Source organism: Chlorocebus sabaeus, chromosome 4 (genome assembly GCF_047675955.1).
Source record: "Chlorocebus sabaeus isolate Y175 chromosome 4, mChlSab1.0.hap1, whole genome shotgun sequence".
Taxonomy (NCBI): Eukaryota; Metazoa; Chordata; class Mammalia; order Primates; family Cercopithecidae; genus Chlorocebus; species Chlorocebus sabaeus.
In genome coordinates this window covers 93030761-93056422 of record NC_132907.1, presented here as the reverse complement: position 1 = coordinate 93056422, position 25662 = coordinate 93030761, and the positions used below count along the sequence as shown (strand labels likewise).

General features: G+C 59.4%; 1 protein-coding gene across 1 annotated transcript; it reads left to right on the top strand.

Annotated features, from left to right (window-relative positions):
• Nucleotides 1-3566: 3566 nt before the first annotated feature.
• SLC6A19 (solute carrier family 6 member 19) lies at nucleotides 3567-24478 on the top strand. Its single transcript, XM_007961127.3, has 12 exons — nucleotides 3567-3913; nucleotides 11010-11150; nucleotides 13213-13350; nucleotides 14873-15054; nucleotides 15780-15890; nucleotides 16275-16387; nucleotides 18817-18945; nucleotides 19047-19203; nucleotides 21151-21355; nucleotides 21816-21975; nucleotides 23729-23891; nucleotides 24275-24478. Exons 1-12 carry the CDS (start codon nucleotides 3712-3714, stop codon nucleotides 24476-24478), a joined length of 1905 nt encoding a protein of 634 aa, XP_007959318.2. The 5' UTR covers nucleotides 3567-3711.
• The last annotated feature ends 1184 nt before the right edge of the window (nucleotides 24479-25662 follow it).

Sequence of the window (25662 nt, the reverse complement as noted above, 5' to 3'; positions counted from 1 at the left end):
ACTGGGGAGAGGTGGAAGCCCCAAGGCCACTGGCCCCAGGCACCCTTTAAGTTGGGCCCCAAAGCCCCTGGTGAAACTCACGTGTGTCCAGTGGGGCCCTCCACACACATCTGGGCTCATGTCTCCAATCATCTGTGGTGTGGAGTCTCCCACAAAGCTCGTTCAGAAGACCTGCCCTCGACCATCCCATGCTCATTCTCCCTTGCTGGTCCTTGGGGTCCAGGAGACATGTCCTCCCCATCTGCAGGCTGTTCTGTCCCCTTTGCCATTCCTGAGTCCCCACTCCAGGCCTGGGCCAGCCACTGACTCTCTCTCTCTCTCTGTCTCTGTCTCTTTGTGTCACTGTGTCTCTGTTTCTTCCCCTCTCTCTCTGTCTCTATGTCTCTGTTTCTCTCTGTGTGTCTCACTGTCTGTCTTGCTCTGTCTGTGTCTTTCTCTCTCCCTGTCTTTCTCTGGTTTTCTCTCTCTGTCTCTCCCTGTCTCTCTTTCTCTCTGTCTGTTCCTCTCTATCTCTGTCTCTCTTTCTGTCTGTCTCTTTCTTCCTCTCTGTCTCTCCCTATCTCTCTCTTTTTCTCTGTCTCTGGCTCTCCCTGTCTCTCTTTCTCTGTGTCTTTCTCTCTCTTTTTGTCTGTCTCTGTCTCTTTCTCTATCTCTGTCTCTCTCTGTCTCTCTCTCTGTCTTTCTCTGTGTGTCTCTCTGACTCTATCTCTATGTCTCTCTCTGTCTCTGTCTATCCCTGACTCTCTCTGTCTCTGTCTCTCTCTGTCTTCCTCTCTCTGTCTCTCCCTGTCTCTCTCTTTCTCTCTCTGTCTCTCCCTCTATCTCTGTCTCTCCTTGTCTCTCTTTCTCTGTTTCTGTCTTTCTGTTTTTGTCTCTCTCTGTCTCTCCCTGTTTCTCTGTCTGTCTGTGCCTTTCTCTGTCTCTATCTCTCTGTCTCTGTCTATCCCTAATTCTCTCTGTCTCTGTCTCCCCAATCTCTCTCTTTGTCTCTGTCTCTGTCTCTCCCTGTCTCTCTTTGTCTTTCTCTGTCTCTCTCTGTCTCTGTCTCTCTATCTGTCCCTCTTTCTCTTTTCTCTCTCTGTCTCTCCCTCTCTCTCTATCTCTGTCTCTCCTTGTCTGTCTTCTTCTGTCTATCTCTGTCTGTCTCTATCTCTCCCTGTTTCTCTTTCTCTGTGCTTTCTGTCTCTCCCTCTCTGTGTCTCTCCTTGTCTCTCTTTCTCTGTCTGTCTCTGTCTTTCTCTCTTTTTATGTCTCCCTCTCTCTCTCTCTCCCCTGTCTCTCTCTGTCTGTCTCTTTCTCTGTCTCTGTCTTTCTCTATCTCTATCTCTCTGTCTCTCCCTGTCTCTGTCTCTCCCTGTGTCTCTTTCTCTGTGTCTTTCTCTTTTTCTGTCTCTGTCTCTCCAGTCTGTCTCTCCCTATCTCTCTGTCTCTGTCTCTCCCTCTCTCTGTCCCTGTCTCTCTTTCTCTGTCTCTCCTTTCTCTGCTTCTCCCTGTCTCTCTCTGTCTTTCTCTCTCTCTTTTTTTGCTGTCTCTCTCTGTGTCTCTGTCCCTCCCTGTCTCTCTTTCTCTGTCTTTGTCTCTCTCTGTCTCTCCCTGTCTCTCTGTCTCTGCCTTTCTCTCTTTCTCTGTCTCTGTCTTTCCCTCTCTCTGTCTCTGTTCCTGTCTCGCTTTCTCTGTCTCTGTCTCTCCTTGTCTCTGTCTCTCCCTCTCTCTGTCTTTGTCCCTGTCTCTCTTTCTCTGTCTCTCCCTGTCTCTCTTTCTCTGTCTCTGTCTTTCTCTCTCTTTCTGTCTCTCTGTCTCTGTCTCTCCCTCTCTCTGTCTTTGTCCCTGTCTCTCTTTCTCTGTCTCTCCCTGTCTCTCTTTCTCTGTCTCTGTCTTTCTCTCTCTTTCTGTCTCTCTGTCTCTGTCTTTCTCTCTCTCTCTTCCCAGGTCCCCACCCTTCTCTCCAACCTGCACTGTGCTCGGAAGCCAGATGTCCTTAAATGCAAGTGTGATCTCTTCCTTCTGGCCTCCTGTGTCCTAGGGGCAAAGGTCAGGCGCCTAACCGTGCTCATCTCTGAGTGACGGCCCAGCGCCTTCATCTCCATTACTCAGCGAATGTCCAGTGTCGGTGAGCCCGTGGGGGGTGGGGGTGGGGGTGGGGGCGGCTCTGGGCCCTTATCGCCCAGCAGTGCGACTGAGATAAAGGAACCAGGAGGCTAGCGAGAAAGTCCTGTGCCTGCCTGCCTGCCGGGAAGGCCCCGGCTGTGGAGGGAGCCGTGTGGGCAGTGGGGGCAGAGGGCCAACGAGGGCCCCCAGGGAGCTGACCCCAAAGGCTGAACGGAGGCGACAGGAGGAAGGCCTGGGGAGGGGCAGGGTGTGGCACCGTCCCTGGCCCCAGGAAGGCCAGTCGGTTGGGGGGCTCCAGAGCTTGGGGTCTCTGGCTGCAGGAAGGCCAGTCGGTTGGGGGACTCCAGAGCTTGGGGTCTCCTGGATGGGAGAGACTTGAGGGGAGGCCAAGTTGGGGCCCAAATGGGCAGCACCTGACAGAGGAGGGGTCCCCCGACTCCCTGTGTGGAAAACCAGGAGAGAACCCCGCTCTGGCTTTGGAGACACAACCCCCGGGGTAGGAGCCTCTCCTGAACTCCCCGCAACGTTCCTCCAGCCTCTCCTGGACCCCGTGGTCAGCCCTTTGGCTTCCCTGCATGACCTCTCTGCTGGGGGGCAGGGACGCCATCTCCCCTCGCTGTCCTGTGCCTGGCACAGGACTGCCCCCCACGACGTGCTCCACAGGACAGAAACCCTGCGGTCCCTGGGAAGGCGGGGATCTGGGGTGGCTGCAGTTTCCATGACGCGGGACACTGCGTCCCCGGTGACTCCAGAGGGCCCATGGGGACGAGGCTGCCCCAGAGGGTGGCTCTAGGACCTGAACCTATGGCTGGGAGCTGGACTTCTCCTGCTCAATGTTCTCCAGCTCAGCCAGGGATGGGATCCGGGCGTCCAGGCTGCGGTTGGGCAGCGTGAGCTATTCATGACGAAGTTCATTATGAACCCCAGAATGAAACTGTGGCCCCGGGGACACAGCCATGGGAACCCCACTCTCAGGTTGATTCAGGCCACAGCCCAAGCAGCCGTGGTGCTGTGGGTACCAGTGAGAAGCCAGGCCCCGTTTAGTGCCCAGAGCCCCGAGGGGCCCAGGGTCTCACTGCTTGGTGTGAGCAGACCAAGTGCTGCCCCGGGGCCCCTGCTCCCGCCGAGCTCCCTGGACTGGGGTGGGGGCCGGGGATGCCTGTGCTCCAGGGAGTGGTGGAGAGGCCCACCCGGCTTCGTGCAGGTGGGGGTGTGCGGCAGCCAGGGGCTCTGACACTGCAGGGCAGAGCCAGCGTCCTGTGTCCTGTTTGTTTGCCTCAGTTCTTCCTCCCCGGGGGCACCGGCTCACCTGTGTGCGTTTGTGCAGGGGGAGGGGTGGCCAGCGCCACGGAGCAGCCTCCGGTTGCCCGACGGCAGTGGGTGGCTCTGCTGGCCCCAGGGCCGGGCGTCTCTGCAGATAAGGCATTAACAGTCCCTCCGCGGACGCGCCCTGCAGATCTGCTGACGGCTGGCTCCGTTCTGCCCAGGTGCGTGGGGCGAGGTGCCAAAGGTTCTCTATAAAGTGCCCGGCTCCCAGCCCACGGCCACTCGCCCTCCAGCTTCTGCCCTGCCTGCTGTGTGCGGAGCCGTCCAGTGACCACCATGGTGAGGCTCACGCTGCCCAACCCCGGCCTGGACGCCCGGATCCCGTCCCTGGCTGAGCTGGAGACCATCGAGCAGGCGGAGTCCGGCTCCCGGCCCAAGTGGGACAACAAGGCGCAGTACATGCTCACCTGCGTGGGCTTCTGCGTGGGCCTGGGCAATGTGTGGCGCTTCCCCTACCTGTGCCAGAGCCACGGAGGAGGTAGGCTGGCCGGGCGGGGCTGCGGGCCAGGCCGTGGCCAGGGAAACTCAGACACACGCAGACACCCCGGGCGGACGTCCTCCCCGGACCCTCGGCTCCCCAGGCACAGAGGCGAGAGGAGAAGCCGCAGGGTGTGGGGGAACTGGGGCCCCCACCTGCCCTTGTGCCCAGTTCCTAGGCTGCTGGTGAGGAGATGGGCCTGGCCGGCACGGCCCCAGGGCTTTGTGCGAGGCTCCAAGGAGGACCCCGAGTTCCAGACGGGCAGTCCTGGAAGGTTCTGGCCCAAGGGTGGGGCCAGGGAAAGGTTGCTTCTCCCGGTACAGCCCCTCCTCGGAGGACGCGGGGCCGAGCCCTCCTGGGCATCACCTCTCGTCCCAGCCCCACAAGCGGGCACCTGCCAGTGCAGGGGGCAGAGGAGGTAGCTGGGTTGGGGGCAGGTGACCCTACAGGAGCAGAGTGGGTGGCCAGAGCCTGTGGACTTGGGCCTGGAGGCCAGCGAGCCGCTGTGCCCCCCGACACACAAGCCTGGTGCTCCTCGTTCCTCTGGCTCCTGGGGCTGAGGTGGGCATGGCCCCTGCTAGCATGGAGGTGACATTTGTGTTCCTGCTCAGTGGCCCTGAGCATCTGAGAAGTGGCTCCCAGGCCTGGCAGGGGGCTGCACGTAAGACCCCACACTTGGGCTCAGCCTTGGGCTTGGCGAACCCCAAAGCTGCTGCCCCCATAAACCTGCTGCTTTCTCAGTGGAAGGTCCAGAAGGGCTGGGCGCTCTCAGGAGACAGGCTTCCTGCTGCCCTGGGGCCGTTCGTGGTGGGCCATGAGGGTCTCAGCCTCCCTTCAGAGCCCTCCCTCCGTGGGCCCTGTTTTTTCTCACCGTGGAGAGCTGCTGTCTCTCACACGGGCTTTGGGATGGGAAGGTTTTTAAAGAAAAACAGAGATGGGCTTTTCCTGAATCCGTTTCGCCTCCAGCATTGTTGAGGAGTTGATCATGGCCTTGGGGGGCGGGCGCTTCATGAGCCTCCGGTCCAGCCGGCACTTCCCACTAGAGGCAGGGCAGGGTCCTCGGCCACTGCAATGCTATAGTCCCTGACAGTCCCCAAGTCTCAGCTCACCAAAGCCTCAGGGACTTCCTGGCCACTGTCCTTACTCCCTCCCCCAGGGCCCTGTCCTGTGGGGAAGATCCCTGCTCTGACCCACAAGCCAAGTTTGTTTAGCTCGGAGGAGAAAATGAGCCACAGGCACTGGGGACGGAGGGGCAGATACATGCCTCCTGGGAAGAGGAGGGGGTGGGACTGCCCGAGCCTGCCTGGGAAGTTACTTGTCTTTGCACAGACAGGCAAGTTCTAAGATGTAGGCTTGGGTGGGAATCTGATGGGGCTCCCAGCACCTCAGATAGTCCCCACTCTGACACTGAGACACCAGCCGCCGTGCACGGTGGAGCCTGGGAGCGAGCAGCTTTCAAGCAGCAGGTGCTGGCGCCACGCCCTGGGCCATGCTGGGGTGGGCAGGTTCGGGCAGCGGGCTCCGGGCAGGCAGGCCCAGGTGAGGAGGGCCGAGCTGCTGGGGTGGGCAGGTGTGGGCAGAGGGCTCCGGGCAGGCAGGCCCAGGTGAGGAGGGCCGAGCCGGGCTCTGGGATGTGCTGGGTCTCAGATGGTCCCGCTCCTGGGGTGGACACCAGCAGGCCCTTCTCCCCAGATCCCAGACAAGCTGCCGCTGACCTGGCGTTTCTGCTGGGCCACCAGGTCACCTGCTAGACTCTGAGGGCCACTGTCACCTGGGCCCCCATCAGCTGCAACATCGCAGGTGGCTCCAGAGGGTTCTGGAAGTCCCCCCGGCCTGGAGGAACCCCGTGCCTTTTGGTCACGCTGTGGGGGCTGACCAGGACCCCATACACCAGACCACCAGCCTAAAAGAGCTGAAGCCTGCATTGCAGCCGGAGGGACTCGGGCCAGCAGGGCAGGGCCCTGAGAATGGGAGATGGCTCTGCAGGCCACTGGGTTTCCCACCAGGGCACTCGTCTCCTGGTGAATCTAATCGGGGCTGCAGCTCTGCCACCAGGGAGCTTTCAGGGAGGCAGCTGAAAGGACCCGGGGACACAGGGTCCCCTCCTCCAGCTCCGGGGGCCTCGTGGGCGCCAAAACAGTGGAGCAGGCAGCATCCCTGGGAGGCCGCACCCACAGACAGTGCGCTCTCTCGCTGTGCATCTTAGTGAGGGCTCCAGCATGCACGCTGTGTCAGTAACACCAGATTTCCTAATTTGTGTGGGTCATCGAGACCAAATCGAGGGGAAGCAGGCAGCCGGGTCCTCCTGGCTTCCCTCTTGGAAGCCTCCTGAGTGTTTGGGATTGTCCTTCGAGGTTAAAAACCATTACGCCTCCGAGTCTCCTGTGTCTTAACAGATTTTGCCATCCTTGGAGAGCCTGTGCCAGGTGGGCAGGCTCAAGGGACCCTTTCCCGAGGAAGGGCATTTCCAAACTCAGCCACCGCTCACCTGAGCCAGCTCAAGGGCGTGCTGTGCCTGGGCGTTCTCACCTGGGAAACGGGTGTGATGGCAGAGCCCCCCTAGGGTGGTGTTCAGGTGGGGGTCGGGTGTGCAGGAACCGAAAGCCGTGAGACATGGTCAGCCAGGGCTCACCCCACTCACCCCCACCTGGGAGCACCAGGTCCCCACGGCAGGGCCCCACAGTGCCGGCGGCCCAGGTGGAGACGCATTCACGCCCCCCGAATCTGTCCAGAAACCTCGGCTGCCCCGTGTGTCCCCGTCAGTGGCTGCTGACAGAGCCCACCCCACAGCTGGCCCCTCAGGGGCTGCCCCCAGCTCCTCCGCACACGGCAGTGACCAGTGACAGTGCCCGTGAGAGAGGCGGGAGCCTGAGGAGCCGCCCCTTCCAGGACCGTGTGGCCCCAGCACAGCTGTTTCCAGCTGTTTCTCCTTTGCTGCTCAGCACCTGGCCCCGGGGTCAGCTTTTCCCTCAGTCCGTCTATAGCTATTTCTTAGCAAAAATCCATGCAGCATTTACTTGGTGCCACAAACACCACCTGCTGGAGAGAGAAAAAAGGGGAAGCTTAGTCCCTGCGTGAGAACTGCAGCTTCCTCCTCCCGGCTCCTCCCTCTCCTGGTTTCCCACTTAGGACAGGCAGGAGGAACTGTGTGTCTGCGCCGAGTGTCTCTTTCCCTCTGGCTGCTTTCCATCTGGCCACGTCCCCCTTCCCCGCCCCATTCTCTCCGTTACCTGCTTCCACCTGAGTGAGCCAACGTCTGCAGCGCAGCAGACAGGCCTGGTTGCCAGGGACCTTTGCAACCACATCCAGGCGCCCTGCACTGCCCCATCAGGTGAAGCCACGCGGTGTTGTCTGGGCGCCGGCAGCCCTCTCTCCTTCTCTCCTTCCTCTGCGCCTCACCCCACACTAGGAAGAAGTCGCTGGGTTTAAAAGACAAATGTTCATCTTCTGGTGGCTTTAATTGTCGAGAATGCTTGGCTTCCCTTGCGTTTCTTGGGGCAGGACAGCCCCCTTCATTGGGAGCAAGGGAGGGCCCGGCTGCCTCCGGGCTGCGTTTGCAGTACAGTGGGTGTGTGCCCCCCAGTCCTCTCTGTTCACTGCTCCATGCTGAGCCTGAACCCCAGGGGTCGGGGGTTTGAGGGTCTCCTGCCCCAAGGAACTTTCAGAAAGGAGAGCCACCAGGAGCAAGGGCAACAACTGAGACTCTCAGAAGAGGGGCCACCCTGGTGGGGTTTTCAAGGCTGAGTAGGAGTTTTCTCAATGGAGATGGAGTGGTAGGAAGACCCAAGCATTTAGAGTTAGGGCGTAGTGGAGGGAAGGGAGGAGATGGAGGACGTTTGGGATCATGCACTTGCTTTTTCCCTGGTAGTTTTGTCTGGAAGAGTTTCAAATCAAGCTCTTGGGAAAAAAAATTGGAGGAGTGAATCTTTTCTTATTTTAACCCAATGAGCAGGCCCTGCTGAGGTCTTGGGTGTCCCTGCAGGTGAGCCTACAGCCCCCACCTCCTCCCATAGGGAACCTGCTGGTGGGCATCTTCTGCACCCGGCCTTGGGAACCCGCTGGTGGGCATCTCCTGCACCCAGCCTGAGGAACCTACTGGTGGGCGTCTCCTGCACCTGGCCTGGTGAACCTACTGGTGGGCGTTTCCTGCGCCTGGCTTTGGGGACCGCCTGGTGGGCATCTCCTACACCTGGCTACCATTCCCCTCTGCCTTTCATCTCATGATGAATCCAGCATCCCAGCAGCCCACCCTACACACCTGGCTCTCCTGGAATTCCCCACCTGCAGCTCCTGCTTCTGAGGGAACCTGTGCCCGGAGCCCCAGCTCAGAGAGAGGGACCTGTGCACAGGCCAGGACCTGTGTGGGGATAGAGGCCTCAGGCTCCAGAGGGCCCTGTTCCACCCAACAGGCAGGCACCAGGTGGACAGAGGGAGGAGGAGAGAGAAGAGGCTCAGTGTTAAACTGGGAGAGGGAGGAGCGAGAAATGCTGGCAGGGGGCAAGTAGGGAAGTCACGGCCGCCAGTACCTGGCTCCACCCTCCCACCTCTACCCACCCCTCCCTCCTCTCTCTCTGTCTCTCTCTCTCCATTGCCCTGTCTCTATTTCTCTCCTTCTCTGTCTCTCTCTGTTTCTGTCTGTGTGTGTGTCTCTCTGTCTCTCTGTGTCTCTGTCTCCCTCTCTGTGACTCTGTCTCTGTATGTCTGTGTGTGTCTCTGCCTCTCTCCCTGCTTCCCTCTCTGTCTCTGTCTCTCTGTGTCTCTGTCTCTGCGTGTGTCTCTGTCTCTCACACACGTGCAGTGCCATCCCCTGAGGATGGTAGTTTGGGGTCTGACATGGCCCTGCTGGCTGGGGAGACAGTGGCTGAGTCGGGGAAGGGAGGCAATGGGGAGGGAATGGGGGAAGCTCAGGGTTTAAGCGATTTGGTGGGAGAAGAACAAATGGAACACGTGTGTGGGGAAGGAGAGTGAGGGAGCCCGGCCTGGGGGCGGGAGGATGATGGGGGCTTGGCTCTGCTGGTGGGAAGGGTGCAGGCGGGCGGGTCACGCATCCCATCTGAGAGGCCCCAGGGACACGCCGCGTGAGGAGGGGCTGTTGCTGGGCCCCCAGTGTCTTGTGAGCAGCCCCACAGCCCTCCCTCTCAGGGTCAGTCACCACGGGACGGAAAGGTGACAGGACCCAGGTTGGGATCAGGCTCACGGGGGTTTAGGACCTGCACACCCCCAGGCCCTTCAGCCACAGCTGTGTTTGGAATTCTTGCGCTGTTGCAGCTGCTGACCCCGGTCCCAAAGGCTGTTGGCTTCGCTGTGCTCACCCCGGCTGCAGCGCGGGCCTTCCGTCCAGCCTGGGGCAGGTGCGACGGGAGCTGCTTCCGCGTCCCCATAGCAGGGTGCTTGGGTTCAGGTAGGAGACGCACTGCGTGGTGTCAGGCCAGCCTCAGAAGTCGGGCCCCGTGGCCTGCACTCCTCTCTCCCGTTCCCTGACCTTGTCCTTCTCCACCTTTGGGCGAAGGACCCACCGGTGTCCACGCTGCCCTGGCTGGATGGGAGTCCTACCAACGTCGTGTCCCTCCGCCCCTCTGCCAAGCACCTTGGGCACCATCATGACGCCCAGGAGTGGCTGCAGCTCATCCTGTGTGTGTAGCCTTGGGGCCTTGTGGCTGAGCTGGGAGGCTGTGCGTCCACCCACAGAGGGAGCGGTCAGAGCCGCCTGCTTGGCTGGGCGAGTGGAATTCGTGGGCACGGCCAGGCCCCTTCTCCGGGTGCTGGGCTCTGAGAGGAAGCCGACCTATGCTTTTCAGCTTTGGTTTTTCGAAAGAGACAGAATTTAAAGACATGAGGAAACGTGAGTGTGAAATCCTTCTAAGCATCTGCGATTTTTCCTGAATCTCTTCTCCCGGTCCCAGGCTGACTCTGAGTCTCTGCATCTGCGATTTTTCCTGAATCTCTTCTCCCGGTCCCAGGCTGACTCTGAGTCTCTACGCCTGATGACCACAGGAGCCACGTGGCTTCCTCTCAGGATCAGCACATCCCTATCTTTTATCCAGTTCGAACTAATTTTCAAACAAACAACTCTCCAGCCAGTTGAAACACTAAAAGTGGCCCTCGGTTTAGACCATGAGTGATCGCTCTCAGTGCCTGGACAGTCCCACCTTCCTGCTACAGTTCTAGCCCAGACTGAATGACAACAATTTCACAAAGATTAAATAGCATCATATTTCAAAGGCGATTTTTCACTGTTCCAAATTAGAGAATTAGCCCCAGAACGATGGCTGAAGCTGTCCTTTTAGGGCAAAGAGGCAGCAGAGTGGAGGTGGGTAGATCCCCCATAAGACAAAACCGTAGTCACAGCAGAAGCAGAAATGTCTCAATGTAGTTCTTTTTGCAATTTTTTATTGTTACTGAATACATATATGTAAAATTTGCCATTTTAATCATTTTTACATGTACAGTTCAGTGGTATTAAAGACACAATGCCATGTAACTAACACCTGGACCCAGGTCCATCTTTAGAACTCTGTCTTAAGAACCAGAACGGTCCCCACTAAACCCTAACACCCCACTGCAGCCACACATGATTGCCAGGAAACAGTCCCTCCCCACAGGCATGCCAAATCCACAGAACGTTCATTAAGCCAAGGAAGGACATGGCAGGTGCAGCCGGCGCAGGTGGGGCAGGGGCGGGCACGCTGCTGTTGGAAGCCCCTGGCTGGACAGGCAAAAGCAGATCCTCTGTGGGATCCCTGGACTGCCAGGGGGTGGGCAGGGAGGTCGACTCACAGGCAGCGGCTGTGGTTGCAGGTTGGTCAGTGCACGTGGGGCATGGACCACACTTCCCTTAACGACCACAACGTCCCAAGGTCCCACAGGCGATCTCAGCCTGTGCGATGGTCAGGAACGGCCAGCTGCCCAGCAGTGCTTCCAGAACGTGGAGTCAGCTCTGGCCCTGATCCCATGGACTGGCTGCTCCATCTCAGCTCTGTTACCCTCAGTGGGCCAGCCACAGGGGCTGCAGGGTGCTGGGAATGGCTGCTTCTGAGGGAGGCCTTCCTGCTGCCCGGGGCTAGCTCTCAGGCATGGCGGACTCCTCCTGTTGCAGGAGCCTTCATGATCCCGTTCCTCATCCTGTTGGTCCTGGAGGGCATCCCCCTGCTGCACCTGGAGTTCGCCATCGGGCAACGGCTGCGGCGGGGCAGCCTGGGCGTGTGGAGCTCCATCCACCCAGCCCTGAAGGGCATAGGTGAGTGCCTCAGAGCCGCTCCACCCGGGCCCAGGGGTCCCCTCTGCCGTGGAGCCATTCCACCCGGGCCCAGGGTTTGCCTTGCCGGTCTCAGCGCCCCTGCTCCACCTTCCCTGTTTGTTTCTGGCGAAACAAAGGTCCCAGGTTCATCTCCTCCTGGAGGCCTTTGGAAACTCCAGGCCACTCCTGGTCACCAGGAACCAGACAGGCTAGCAGAGGCTGCCCGAGTCCCTGGCAGCCCAGGGTCCAGGAGTGTCCAGACTCTGGACAGCAGAGTGACCCCTCAAGCCCTGCCCAGGGTGGCGCTGCCCAGGGTGGCGCTCAGCGAGAGCCCAGGGCCCAGGAGGGGGCGCCAGCCACTGCCCTCTCAGCCTCCTGTGTCCACTCCCCCACATCTAGTGAGGAGGTCCCCAGCACTGACACCCCCAGACATAGTCATTCATTTATAAACTCTGGGGCCCAGAAGCAGACCCAGTGCAGCCTCACCAAGAGGACACGGCTCATTAAGGCCTCAGAATATGGGCAGGCGGTGAAAGACGGAGGAGGAAAGGGCAGGGTCCAGTCCAGAAAGGGGTCTGAGTCCAGGAAGCACCTGCCCTTCAGAAGCCTGCAGGCTGGAGCAGAGTCCACACCCTCATGCCGGCCTCTCCCTCAGTCTCCAAGGCCTCCCTCCAGGCCCAGGGCCGTGCCCACGCCCTCTCCTGAGTCTCCAAGACCTCCCTCCTCTCTCTCTCTTTCTCTCTGTCTCTGTCGCTCTCTCTTTCCCCTCCTATTCTCTCCCTTCCCCCGCCTTCCTCCCCCACTCTCTCTCCTGCTCTCATTCCCCTCTCTGTCTTTTTCTCTTTCCCCCTCCTATTCTCTCTGTCTCTTCCCTGCTCTCTGTGTGTCTCTCTCTCTTCCCCATCTCTGTCTCTCCCTCCGTCTCTCTTACCCATCTCACACTCACATATTCACAACACACATTTGGTTTTGAGTTTGAAACTTCAATAAAGCGTGTAGTACACAGCACTCTCTCCACCCTGCCTAGTTGTCCCCAAATAATTGAGAAGATTCCCGTCTGTAGTTCCTGCTGTCTCCCCTCTCAGGAGTCCTCCACAGGGAAGGTCTTCCTGAAGCCTACCCACCTGTCCTGGGCATGGGGCTTCCTGGTTTGGGGCAGGGCCAAGTGGGCAGTCCCCCCAGCCCGTAGGCAGCAACCAGGCTACTGGTACATCAAAAGTTCTCTGCCAAGGCCGTGGCCTGGAGGCACCTGCTGGAGGCTGCACTGGGCAGGTGAGACCCATGCCTGGGGCCAGCCAAGCAGGCATGTGCCAGGAAGGTGTGAGCCGGGAAGGCGTATGCAGGGGAGGTGCATGGAGGGGAGGTGTGTGCAGGGCAGGTGTGAGCCGGGAAGGTGTATGCAGGGGAGGTGCGTGGAGGGGAGGTGTGTGCAGGGCAGGTGTGAGCCAGGAAGGCGTATGCAGGGGAGGCGCATGGAGGGGAGGTGTGTGCAGGGCAGGTGTGAGCCGGGAAGGTGTATGCAGGGGAGGTGCATGGAGGGGAGATGTGTGCAGGGCAGGTGTGAGCCAGGAAGGCGTATGCAGGGGAGGCGCATGGAGGGGAGGTGTGTGCAGGGCAGGTGTGAGCCAGGAAGGCATATGCAGGGGAGGCGCGTGGAGGGGAGGTGTGTGCAGGGCAGGTGTGAGCCAGGAAGGCGTATGCAGGGGAGGCGCATGGAGGGGAGGTGTGTGCAGGGCAGGTGTGAGCCAGGAAGGCGTATGCAGGGGAGGCGCATGGAGGGGAGGTGTGTGCAGGGCAGGTGTGAGCCAGGAAGGCATATGCAGGGGAGGCATGTGGAGGGGAGGTGTGTGCAGGGCAGGTGTGAGTCAGGAAGGCGTGTACAGGCTGCACCATGGCATCATCTGCACAATCCCGGCCCGCACTGGGTCTGCCCCTCAGATTCTGGGGCAGCCCATCCCAGCCGCACCCTGTGCCGGCCCTGGGACCTCCTGCTCAGAGTGGGGACGGGCGGCCAGAGGAGGGTGTGCCTCGGCCCCAAGCCTCAGCAGCAGCCTCCCTGCAGGCCTGGCCTCCATGTTCGTGTCCTTCATGGTGGGCCTGTACTACAACACCATCATCTCCTGGATCATGTGGTACTTCTTCAACTCCTTCCAGGAGCCTCTGCCCTGGAGCCAGTGCCCGCTCAACGAGAACCGGACAGGTGAGTCCCTGCAAGCAGCCCCGTCCGTCTCACATGTGCCTCTCCTCACATGGCCTCACGAAACTCAGGTCAGCTGTGGCAGAAACCAGAGCCCCAAGGCAACAGGGCATCAAAAAATGGCAGCGCCAGAGAAAAGGCCTTCAAAGTGGTGGCTCTTTTGTCGGGGGTGTGGTGGAGGCTGAGGCCCTTGGAGGAAAGTGTGGGAGCCCAGCGGGGGCTGTGCCCACTCTGAGGGCCCGTGGTCACCAGCCTGGAGTCCGGGGCTGCTGGGAGGCTGCTCCCTATTCTCCAGGAAGGGATGTGGTGTCACGACTGCTGCCTCCTGCCCCATGCATCCCTGCGTTGCTCTGCACAGGTGGGTCTGTCCTGCCCATGTGGGCCCCGCACTGCCCTCTCACCCTGGCCCTTCCAAAACCCTCTTGCCCAGGGAGGGAGCGTAGGGGACAGACCCTCTACGTGTGACATGCAGTCAGCTCACGGCGATTCACAAGTGGCCCCGGGGCGTGAATGGCTTGGTCAGCACCGGCTTCTGGTCTGACCAGCACAGCGGGGCCAGCGGGACTTCCCTGCACGCTGCTGTTCTCTTGAGGCCAGCAAGACGGCCCCTCGGGTCGGAATAAGACAGGTCCTCTCACGACACGTGCAACCCTCACTGCACTCTGGGGCTGTCGGGGCCCTTTCCTGCCTCTGGGGGTGTGGGGTCCTCTGGAATTAGACCACTTCCTCCTTAGAAGGGTCTCAGGGTGTTCCACAAGCCCAGAGAGGCCCACGGTGGTGAGAGTGTGTGGAGTGGGCAGTTGCAGGCGAGGGCCCCAGCCCAGGAGTGCAAACGCTCTGAGGCCGCCAGACTTGCACAGAGAAGAGGGAGCAACATGAGGCCCAGGGTGCACCTGAATGTTGGGACTGGAGCCTTCTAACCAGTGCACCTGTGAAGGCATGTGTGCTCGTGTGCTCACAAAGGCGTGTGCATACGTGGGGTGTGCAGGTGTGTGTAGATGGGTATGCAAGGGTGCAGCTGTGCATGTGTGCTCTGTGTGCACATATGCCTGTGTGTGCAATGTGTGTGCACACATGTGTGTGCACGTGAGCATGTGTGCTGTGTGCATGTGCATGTGTGGGGTGTAGAGGTACATGTACCGGATGTGCACGCGAGGATACAGTCACGCTTGTGTGCTGTATGTGTACATGCATGTGTATGCACATGAGCACGTGTGCATGTGTGCATGTGTGTGCTTTGCATGTCCGTGCATGTGAGCACGTGTGTCTGTGTGCATGTGCATGTGTGGGGTGTGCAGGTGCATGTACCAGATGTGCACACGAGGGGGCAGCTGTGCGTGTGTGCTGTGTGTGTGTGTGCTTGGGCATGCACATGAGCATGTGTGCCTGTGTTCATGTGCACATGTGGGTGTGTCACTGGTGTCAAGGCCTCTGGAGCAGCTGGCATTTCTTCCAGCTCAGGGCCTTCCATTCTCCTCCCTTGGGGGACCCGCACCCTGAGGTGTGTGAATGGCCCTCTCATTAGGGTACGTGGATGAGTGTGCCAGGAGCTCCCCTGTGGACTACTTCTGGTATCGAGTGACGCTCAACATCTCCACATCCATCAGCGACTCAGGCTCCATCCAGTGGTGGACGCTGCTGTGCCTGGCCGGTGCATGGAGCGTCCTGTACATGTGCACCATCCGCGGCATCGAGACCACCGGGAAGGTACTGCGTGGGCCTGGTGAGGCTGCAGGTGCTCCAGAGGGCAGGTGTGGGCAGCCCTGCATCCGGCCGGCTGCACTCTAAAACCCAGCTCTGGGGGTCCCGGGCTCCGCCTTTCCCCAGACCCCACCAAGAGAGCTGCCTTTGCCCTTCAGCTCACTGGCCTGGGCGGGAGGGGCCCTGCCTGCCCTGGGTTTCCTGAAATGACCAGACTTGGGGCCCCAGCAACTTGGCGCTGGCCCACACGACACTTAGCGTTGTGTAGGAGTAATACAAACTACCGGAAAGAGACGGCGACGATGATGATGATAAAGTAGGAAGGTGGAAATGGAAGAGTGAGGCTCCATCTTCCCTACATGGGAATCTTTGGTGCGAGGTCCAGAGCAGCCCGCCGGTTCTCCTGGTGGGCCAGCAGCCTGTGAGGCCCTGACCCCTCCCAACTCATCCCATATGCCCCGCCCCCTCAGGCCCGGCCCCCCCGACCCCCCGTCCCACATGCCCATGGCCTGCAGGCCCTGCCCCCATCCCCACCCATTCCACATACCCGGCCCCCCGCAGGCCGTGCCCACCAACCCCCACCGGTCCCACATGCCCCGCCCCCTGCAGTCCTGGGCCCCCTTCCCCACATGCGCCGCCCCCTGCAGTCCTGGGCCCCCTTCCCCACATGCGCCGCCCCCCACATGCCCAGCCCCCTCCCTGCCCATCCCACATGCCCCGCCCCCCCGCAGGCCGTGTACATCACCTCCACGCTGCCCTATGTCGTCCTGACCATCTTCCTCATCCGAGGCCTGACGCTGAAGGGCGCTACCAATGGCATCGTCTTCCTCTTCACACCCAACGTAAGTCTGCAAGGCTGCCCTGGGCCCAGACTCCGGGAGAGGCCTGGCTGTCCTGTGCCCCTGCCAGCCTCAATACCAGCTCTCTCACCCATGGGGACAGGCAGCCTGCTGCCCGACCAGTCCCAGGCCTGAGGAGGTCCACAGGGCCAGCGAGGGCAAGGCCTGTCCCTGGGGCCCAGGGCAGCTCCTGGGGGCGTGGCTTTGCCCCTGTGAGCCGACGGAGTCCCCACAGGGAAGGAACTAGCTGCCACCCCAGGGGGACCGTGGCCTGTCCTGACCACCTCGATAGCCTTGACCCTCCCCAGCCTCCCTGGGACCACACCCTCCCAGGTCCCCATGGCCCCATCCACACCGTGAGTGGCTGAGGGTCTCCATGTGGCGCAGGTCACGGAGCTGGCCAACCCGGTCACCTGGCTGGACGCGGGTGCACAGGTCTTCTACTCCTTCTCCCTGGCCTTCGGGGGCCTCATCTCCTTCTCCAGCTACAACTCTGTGCAGTGAGTGTGGGTGTGGCGGGCCTCAGTTTCCCTCTCGGTCCTGGGGGGATCTTGCTGGGAGGATAAAAGACAAGGTGGAAAGTGCTCTGTGGCTGTGTGGCCGGGGCCTCCCTGCCCCATGGGCCCGTTCCCTCCTGCTTAGGGACTATGTGAGCTGAGTCTAGAGTACAGCGTGTGGAGGAGGGGCAGGTCTCCCTTCGAGGAGGGCCAGGAACCCCGGGCCTGCAGCTTTCCCCACACCCGTCCCTCCGCAAGCCTGGTGCGGGCCTCTCCTGTGCTCTCCCCAGTTCCCTGCTCCGTGCCCACATCGCTCCCAGCCCACCCCTGGGCATCCCAGGCCCCCAGACATGTGGCGCCCCCGACGACCTCCACGTCCCTGACCAAGGTCTGATCCTTCCACTGCCCCTTCCCCACATAGCCACTGTGCATACCCTGGAGTCCCCAGCAGCATCTGGGAGGAGCACAGCTGGTGTCAGTTCATTTCCACTCGCATTTATGAAGCACCTACTGTGTGCCCAACCGGGTGCATCAGGGCCCGCCCTCAGTGACCTGTGGCTCTGCAGGTTGACAAGCAACCGCAGAAATTGTCCTGTGTGCGGTGACCAGAATTTCAGAGCAGAAGGGGCTGGGGATGAGGGAGGACTCCTAGGGGTCAGGGTGGCCCTCCAGGCTGGGAAGGTGCTATTGGAGTCAGACACAGGGGACCCTCAGTGCAAGGGGGCAGGGCCTGGGCAGGGAGGGTGGGGCCTGGGTGTGAGGGGCGGGGCTGGGCAGGGAGGGCATAGCTGGGGCATGGTTGGGGCTTGGCAGGTGTAGAGCCCAGGCAGGGAGGGCTGGGGTGCAGAGAGAGGTGCACTTGGAGGCACATGCAGGATGGGGTTGGGAGCAGAGAGGGTGTTGAAGGGACAGGAAGGACCCTAGAGTCATTGTGCGAGCACTGGGTGGAGCAGTGAAGCCCTACCCAGGCCTCAGGAGCTTCCCTGGGTGCTGAGGGCAGGTGCTAGGAGGGCCCCTGAGCACTGCAGGCAGCTGGGGCAGGGCTGAGGCAGGATTGAGGACTCTGATTTTTTTGTGGAGTGGCTGAGGTGGAACTGAAGGTGAATTATTTTTATAACAGCTTTATTCAGAAAACTTGTATACCACACAATTCCCCCATTTGGAGTACCCCGTTCAATGGTCTTAAGTACATTCACAAAGTTGTGAAGCCAGTCATCACCACTGTCCAGTTCTAGAACATTCCAATCAGCAAAAGCCCCACATATGTGAGCAGCTGCTCCCCAGTGCCCTGTCCTCCTGCCCTGGGTGAGCACTGATGCGCTGTCTGCCTCTGTGGCTGTGCCTGGTCTGGACATTTCCTGTGAATGGGGTGGCCACATTGCCACAGCCTTATGTCTGATCCTTGCATGGGGCACGACATCCTCAAGGCTCATCCCATGACAGCTGGCGTCAGAGCACCATTATTGTTTAGGGCTCAGCAATATTTCATGGTGTGCGTGGACTACGGTTTGTGCATCATCCATCCGTGGACATTTTCCACGTTTTGGCTATCGTGAGTGATGCTGCTGTGAGCCTGTGTACGTATTTTTGTGGATGCACGCTTTCATTCTCCTGGGTGTGCCCCTAGGAGTGTAGTTGCCACGTCATATGGGCCTCTGTGTGCAGTCCTTCAAAGAGCTATCAGGCTGTTTTCCACAGTGGCTGCTCCACTCACATTCCCACCAGTGTGTAGGAAGCTCCAGTTTCCCTATATCTTCACCAACACTTGTTATCATCTGACTTTTGTTTCTGGCCATCCCAGCAGGGATGTGGTGAGGTCTCACTGCAGTTTGATTGGCATTTCCCTGAGGCTAACACATTCGGCTTTTGACGGAAGCATCTGGAAGGATGGTGTCAGCATCAGCCAAAACAGGAAGGGTGGAGTGAACTGGCTGGGTTGGGTCAGAGAGGTTGGGGCTTGAGTTCAGCACACACTGTGCACAGGGTGCCTTTAGGAAATGGTGAGGTCTCAGCTGCCGAGCAACTGGACAGGACGCCTAGGGTGGGGGCTGGGGGAGAGCGGGTGTGATGTCTTTGGCCTGGAGCTGTCCCTAGAGGCCTGATGGAGGTTACCGCAGGCACGAGACAGGGAGGGAAGAGACCTGAGCTCTCTAAGCAGAGTGGTCTGGGGAGTCAGGAGCAGTCAGAGCCCCGGGCAGCCCCTAAGCTGAGACCAGGTCAGCAGGGGACCAGGTGCTGCCCTGGGGCCACCTCTGCCTCCCCCGAGCCTGCTCAGAGTGGAGCAGGGGCTCCGGCTGCCTTCCTGTGTCACTCAGTGGCTCAGCCTCTCGCTCCTGGGGCTGGCGCTCTGGGCGGGACGCGGGTGCTGCCCTGTGCTGTGTCCTGACCCGGGGCCTCATTGCCAGCCGCCATGACACTGGTCTTGTCTGCAGCAACAACTGCGAGAGGGACTCGGTGATTGTGTCCATCATCAACGGCTTCACATCGGTGTACGCGGCCATTGTGGTCTACTCCATCATTGGGTTCCGCGCCACACAGCGCTATGACGACTGCTTCAGCACGTGAGTGGCCGTCCCACCATCCAGGTGCCTTGGCTGCGCCTCCAGGAAGCCTCCCGGCCTCCCTGGCCCCAGCTGGCCATCAGCCTCGATCTGACCCATAGGAACATCCTGACCCTCATCAACGAGTTCGACCTGCCTGAAGGCAACGTGACCCAGGAGAACTTTGCGGAGATGCAACGGCAGTGCAATGCCTCCAACCCCGCAGCCTACGCGCAGCTGGCGTTCCAGACCTGCGACATCAACTCCTTCCTCTCGGAGGTAGGCCCGTTTCGGAGCTCGAGGCAGGGAGGGGACCCCCCTTGCTGGCACCTCAGAGTCCAGCCACCCCTGGGCCCCTGGCCTGTGGAGGACACAGATGCTGAGCTTCCGCCGGGAGGCCCAGCTCCCACTGTCTGTTCTGCCTGGTGTCCAGGGCTCTTCCGTCTGGGATGCTCGTGTCTGCCAGGCCATGAGATTTCACTTCTGAGGCTCCTGTTACACTCAGAGGCAGAGGCTCAGAGGCAGGAGCCGGGGAACACCATGGGCTGCCCCTGCATTCTTTCCCATCAAACACACAAAACACTCCCTGGGACCATCTGTAATATAACAACTTCTATCAACACTGAAAGAGTTTGTGTAGCTGTTTTTGAACTTGTGAGGCCACCAGGACAGGTTTTATTTTGGACCGGCTGGCACGTCTCAGTCACGCTGATACTGAGGATACTCCATGTGACCAGCGCTTTTGAATACTCTTTCCATAGTTAATGAAGTTTAGATGCTGCTACAATTAAAGGTCGACATTTGCTGATTTTAATTACGCAGTTTTCTTTTGGGGAGCCACCCCATATTTTGCGGGCATTAGGCACTTCAGGACCCAGCGCTGCTACTCCAGTGGTCGCGGGGAGAAAGCTGGGCAGAGCGAGCCATTTCCGCCCCAGCTGGAGCCAGGCAGAGAGCTCCATGGCCTCTCCCAACCCTGTTCCACCAACTGCAGGAGGCCTCCAAGTGCAGGATGCACAGGCAGGAGGGACCCAGCAGGGCTGTCCCGGTCTAAATGTCTTTTTTAAAAGCAACTTTAACGAGGTATAATTATGCACCATGAAATTCACCCATTGGCAGTGCCTTGCACAGCCATGTGCAGCACCCCGTCCGTGTCCACAAGGTTTCCGTTTGCTGTCGCTCCCCACTCCTGGCAGCCCCAGGCACCCCCTCTGCTGCTCTGCCCACCTGCCTTTTCTAGAAACACCACAGAAAGAAACCCCGTGGTGCGCGATCTTATGGCAGGGCTGCCCTCGGCAGTGCCATTCTGAGAAGCACCAGAGTTGCTACAGGTCGGCGCCTCCATCCTGGCACCTCCTCCCACCTCCTCCCACCTCCCACCCTGCACTGAAGAGCAGCGTGCCTTGTATGCACGTGCTGCCGCCTGCTTCTGACAATTTCCTTTAAACTCTTCAGAGCCCTCCACAAGCCATGTCTTGCTGTGTAAGGGGTTACTCTTGTCCCTGGAGCTCACATAGATGTGTTAAGCGGCCATGAAGGACCCTGTCTTCGGATGGGTCCTTGAGTCCTCCCACATCCAATCCCTGAGCCAGTACCCTGCAGCGAGCCCCACTGAGCTGGGCAGGTCCCTCAGCCTCATGGGTGGAGGTTTTCCTCCCGAGATTCCGCAGCCAGGACCGCTGATCACCAGGACCGTGATGGACCGGGGCCTGGTTCTTGGTGATGGTCTGGGACCAGACACAGGAGCAGAAGGTCAGCCATGGGGCCTCCGGGTGGCTGCACCTTGGTGGTTCTTATCCAAGAGCCTGTCTGTGGGCACAGCCTGCTCTAACTCAGCCGTCGGCCACTTGACTTCCAAGCACGTCCAGGGCATGCATTTATTAACAGGCGACTCACGTAACACCTCGTGTGCACGGCTCAGCCGCACTGGATCAGGGCTGTGTGGGCTGTGAGGTCTCAGAAGGTCCCTGTGTTGGGAGAGCCCGTCTGTGGGCGGAACGGGGCTCTGAGTGCCGCTTGGTGATGGGATCCACTTGCTGGTCGTGATGCATAGTTCAGCTTTTGAAAATACACTTTGGGCCTGAAAGATAAGATCTAGCTATTTCATGACAACTCAGACCTGCCCGCCCCGTACTGCGTGGCTTGGCGATGCACAAAACCTCGGGCAGGGAGGAGAGGGAGTCCGTGGGGGGCAGAGGCCCTGGTGACTGTGTGTCATCCGTGCAGGGCGTGGAGGGCACAGGCCTGGCCTTCATCGTCTTCACCGAGGCCATCACCAAGATGCCGGTGTCCCCACTGTGGTCCGTGCTCTTCTTCATTATGCTCTTCTGCCTGGGGCTGTCATCTATGTTTGGGAACATGGAGGGCGTCATTGTGCCCCTGCAGGACCTCAGAGTCATCCCCCCGAAGTGGCCCAAGGAGGTGCTCACAGGTGCGTGTGCAGTCGGGTGGGGTCCCCATGGCAATGGTGCCACCTGTGGGGAGGCAGCCCCTGGGGTGTGAACAGCTCTGTCCCCTGGCCGTGTGTATAGCCCCTGGGTATGTGGGCAGCTCCATCCCCTGGCCGTGTGTGCAGCCCCCAGCCATGTGTGCAGCCCCCAGGTATGTGGGCAGCTCTGTTCCCGGCCGTGTGTGCAGCCCCCAGGTATGTGGGCAGCTCTGTTCCCGGCCGTGTGTGCAGCCCCCGGGTATGTGGGCAGCTCTGTTCCCAGCCGTGTGTGCAGCCCTGGGGGTGTGGGCAGCTCTGTTCCCGGCCGTGTGTGCAGACCCCAGGTGTGTGGGCAGCTCTGTTCCCGGCCGTGTGTGCAGCCCCTGGGTGTGTGGGTAGCTCTGTTCCCCGGCCATGTGTGCAGCCCTGGGGGTGTCAGCATCTCTGTCCACCCGGCCTGCAGGCATCATCTGCCTGGGAACATTCCTCATTGGCTTCATCTTCACACTGAACTCCGGCCAGTACTGGCTCTCCCTGCTGGACAGCTACGCCGGCTCCATTCCCCTGCTCACCATTGCCTTCTGCGAGATGTTCGCTGTGGTCTACGTGTACGGTGTGGACAGGTAGGGGCCACAGTGGGGACCGGTGCCTCTAATGCAGAAAAGCCAGGTCACAGGGCATTCCTGTGAGGAGGACCCGGGCCGTGTTCAGGGTACAGAGGGAGAGTCTATGACCTGGGGCCTCAGCTGGCCACGGAGGCTGGTGTACACCTCCCCTGGCGGGAGCAGAGGGCATCAGCAGGGCCCTGGCCTGCCGATAATGGGAGCTCCGTGTTGCTGGAAGCCAGGAAGCCCGGTGGAGCCCAGACCTTGACGGTGCCCATGCAGAGAACCAGAGCTGCATGCTCAAGGCCGCTGCAGGGCCCATGGCCAGAGATGCTCCTTGTGTGTGCTGGGGGGTGGGGAGTGCCTTATGTCCCTGGCGCTCCAGGCCCTTCTAGGGACACACAGGCTCCAGCAGTGTGGTAGAGCCTCAGACAGGGACTCTTGGTCGGAGCCACCACAACTTTAGAAATAATCGGACAAGGCCGGGCACGGTGGCTCACGCCTGTCATCCCAGCATTTTGGGAGGCCAAGGTGGGCAAATCACTTGAGGTCAGCAGTTTGAGACCAGCCTGGCCAACACGGTGAAACCCCATCTCTACCAATAATACAAAAATTAGCCAGGCATGGTGATGCACGCCTGTAATCCCAGCTACTCAGGAGGCTGAGGCAGGAGAATGGCTTGAACCCAGGAGGTGTAGGTTGAGGGGAGATCACACCACTGCACTCCAGCCTGGGTGACAAAGTGAGGCTCCATCTCAAAAAATAAAAATAAAAGGAGAAGGAGAAGAAGAAGGAGAAGGAGGAGGAGAAGGAGGAGAAGAAAAAGAACAAGAGGAAGAAGAAGAGGAAGAAGAAGAAGAAGGAGGAAGAGGAGGAGAAAGAAGAAGAGGAATAAGAAGAGGAAGAAGAAGAGGAAGAAGAGGAAGAAGAAGAAGAAGGAAGAAGGAGGAGGAGGAGGAGAAGAAGAAGAAGAAATAATTGGACAGACTCAGTTAACATTGATTAGGCACAGCCCTGCAGGCTCCTGGCTTGGGAAACCTGTCCTGCGTCCCTGGCAGTGGGGTTTGCAGGACACAAGGGCAGTAAGCTCTTCAGCACTGGATGAGTGAGGACAGAGCTCACACCAGCTGGGGAGAGCCATGGAGAAGGTTGAGGGACACGGCGCACTGGCCATGCTATTCTAACATCACACAGATATTGTCAAAGAATGTTTAGGCCCGACGTGTGGGTTAGCTGCAGGCTGGTGCTGCCAGGTGTGAGGTGCATGCATAACCGTCTAAATGTGGGACATATGGGACCAGCTACTCCTCACATGCTTCTGCAGGGACCAAGGGTACTCACCTGCACACTGCAGGCCTGGGACCAGCTTCGGTATAACCTCCTGCCTGCTCCATCGTGATTTCTGCAGACAATAAACTCCTTCGCGCAGAAGAGGGTTCAACAGAGGACGGAAATTGAGCTATAGGGTGGGGAAGGTGTGGGGTTTTCCAACTTCAGGGTGCTGCTAAGGAAGGAGAGGCTGCGGGTGTCTGGCGGCGCTCCCTCCTCCAACCCCCCATTCTGCACCGGTGACCACCTCAGGCGTGGGTGTGGGTGGGGCACCTCTGACCATGGGATTGCCGTCGAGCACTGGCTGGTGATGTCATAGGGCAGAGACAACTGCTGGCCGTGCCCACAGACGGCTCTGTTTGAGGAGGCAGAACGCACAGAAAGCTTGGTGAGTTGAAACCCAGCCGGTAGCAGTAGCGACAACTGTCTCTGGCCTTGGCAGGTTCAATAAGGACATCGAGTTCATGATTGGCCACAAGCCCAACATCTTCTGGCAAGTCACGTGGCGCGTGATCAGTCCCCTACTCATGCTGACCATCTTCCTCTTCTTCTTTGTGGTCAAAGTCAGTGAGGAACTGACCTACAGCATCTGGGATCCTGGCTACGTAAGTGCCCAGGCAGTCGCCTGGGGTGGGGAGAGGAACGGGAAAGGGGAAAGGAGGACACACATCCACACACATGGCGCATGCACACACAACACACAGCCACATACATGGGCACACACGCTCACACTCAGGTGCAGTCCAGCCACCACTCCATCGACTTGCTGGTTCTCCCTCCCTGACACCAGCGTGTCACGCCATCCCAGGAGGGAGGTGGGTGGGCTGGGAGTTGGGAGGCAGGGGAAAGAGAAAGCTGGAGGAGCCCCAGGCCACCCTGCCCACCCCACAGGACAGGAGGTAAGAGTCATGGGGCAAGGGGCCTTTGCCCCAAAGTGAACCCCGCTGGCTTCCGAGGTGCCTACTCACCCATGGGACTCTCTCCCCAGGAGGAATTTCCCAAATCCCAGAAGATCTCCTACCCAAACTGGGTGTATGCGGTGGTGGTGATTGTGACCGGAGTGCCCTGCCTCATCATCCCCAGCTATGCCATCTACAAGCTCATCAGGAACCGCTGCCAGAAGCCAGGGGACCGTCAGGGGCTGGTGAGCACACTGTCCACAGCCTCCGTGAATGGGGACCTGAAGTACTGAGAAGGCCGAGCCCACGGCGTGCCACACACTGGTGTCAGGGAAGGAGGAAACAACAAGATCTGTGGGGTGGGGGCTGGGCTGCACCTGCATGTGTGTGAGCGTGAATGTATGCTCACGTGTGTGTGTTTGTATTTTATACACATGTGCCATGTGTGCAGATATGTGTCATGCGTGCGTCTACATGTATGGGCACTGTGTGAGTGTGCACATGTGTGCATGCATATACATGCGTGCGAGTGTGTGTACATCTATGTGCCATGTGTGGATGTATGTCATGTGTGCATGTACATGTATGGTCACGGTGTGAATGTGCACGTGTGTATTCATATACATGTGTGCACGTGTGTACATGTATATTTACTGCCCATATGTGTGCGTGCATGTATATATGGACGTACATGCCTTGTTTTGTGTGGTGTGCATATGTGTGAACACGTGTATACATGCACACACATGTGCTTGTATAATGGGTGTCCACATGCATGTGTGCATGTATACCTATGAGTGTATATACATGCATGCAGTTGTGTGCATATGTGTTCCACGTGTGTGTGCATGCATGTACATATGCACATGTGTATATGTGTATGTATGCCTGTGTGACGTGTATATGTGAGCATGTGTACATGGGTGTGTGTCTGTGTATGTGTGTGTTGTGTATAAGTGTGTGACATGTGCTCATGTGTGTGCATATGCAGGCATGTGTGTATCTGTGCCTGCCTGTGTGTATGTATGTACACATAAGGACACGTGTGGATATGTGTGCATACACGTCGATGGGACACATGCCTGCCACTCAGGGCCCAGCCGTCCTCTGTGTCCGTCCTTGCCACAGACACGGGGTGCATGTGCAGAGGCCCGGGGAGCAGACCACTGGGGACGTGCTGCACCCTGCACATGCCCAGGGGAAGCGGAAGCTGCAGCTGGGGTGGGGGGCACCTCTGTGCCTCCTCTCTGTGGATGGCAGGAGAGGAAAGCACAGGTTACTGTCTGGGCTCCTGGGAGCGACTTGTGCTGCCCACCCCCACCCATCCCCTTCCCCTTGGTGTTGACCTTTGACCCGGGGGTTCCCAGGGCCCCGTAGCCCTCGACCGGGAGCAGCCTCTCAGAAGCCAGAGCGGGCAGTTGCTGGCGATTCTGAGAAAACTTGGCTGCATCGTCCGGAGCCGTGCCTCCAGTCGGCC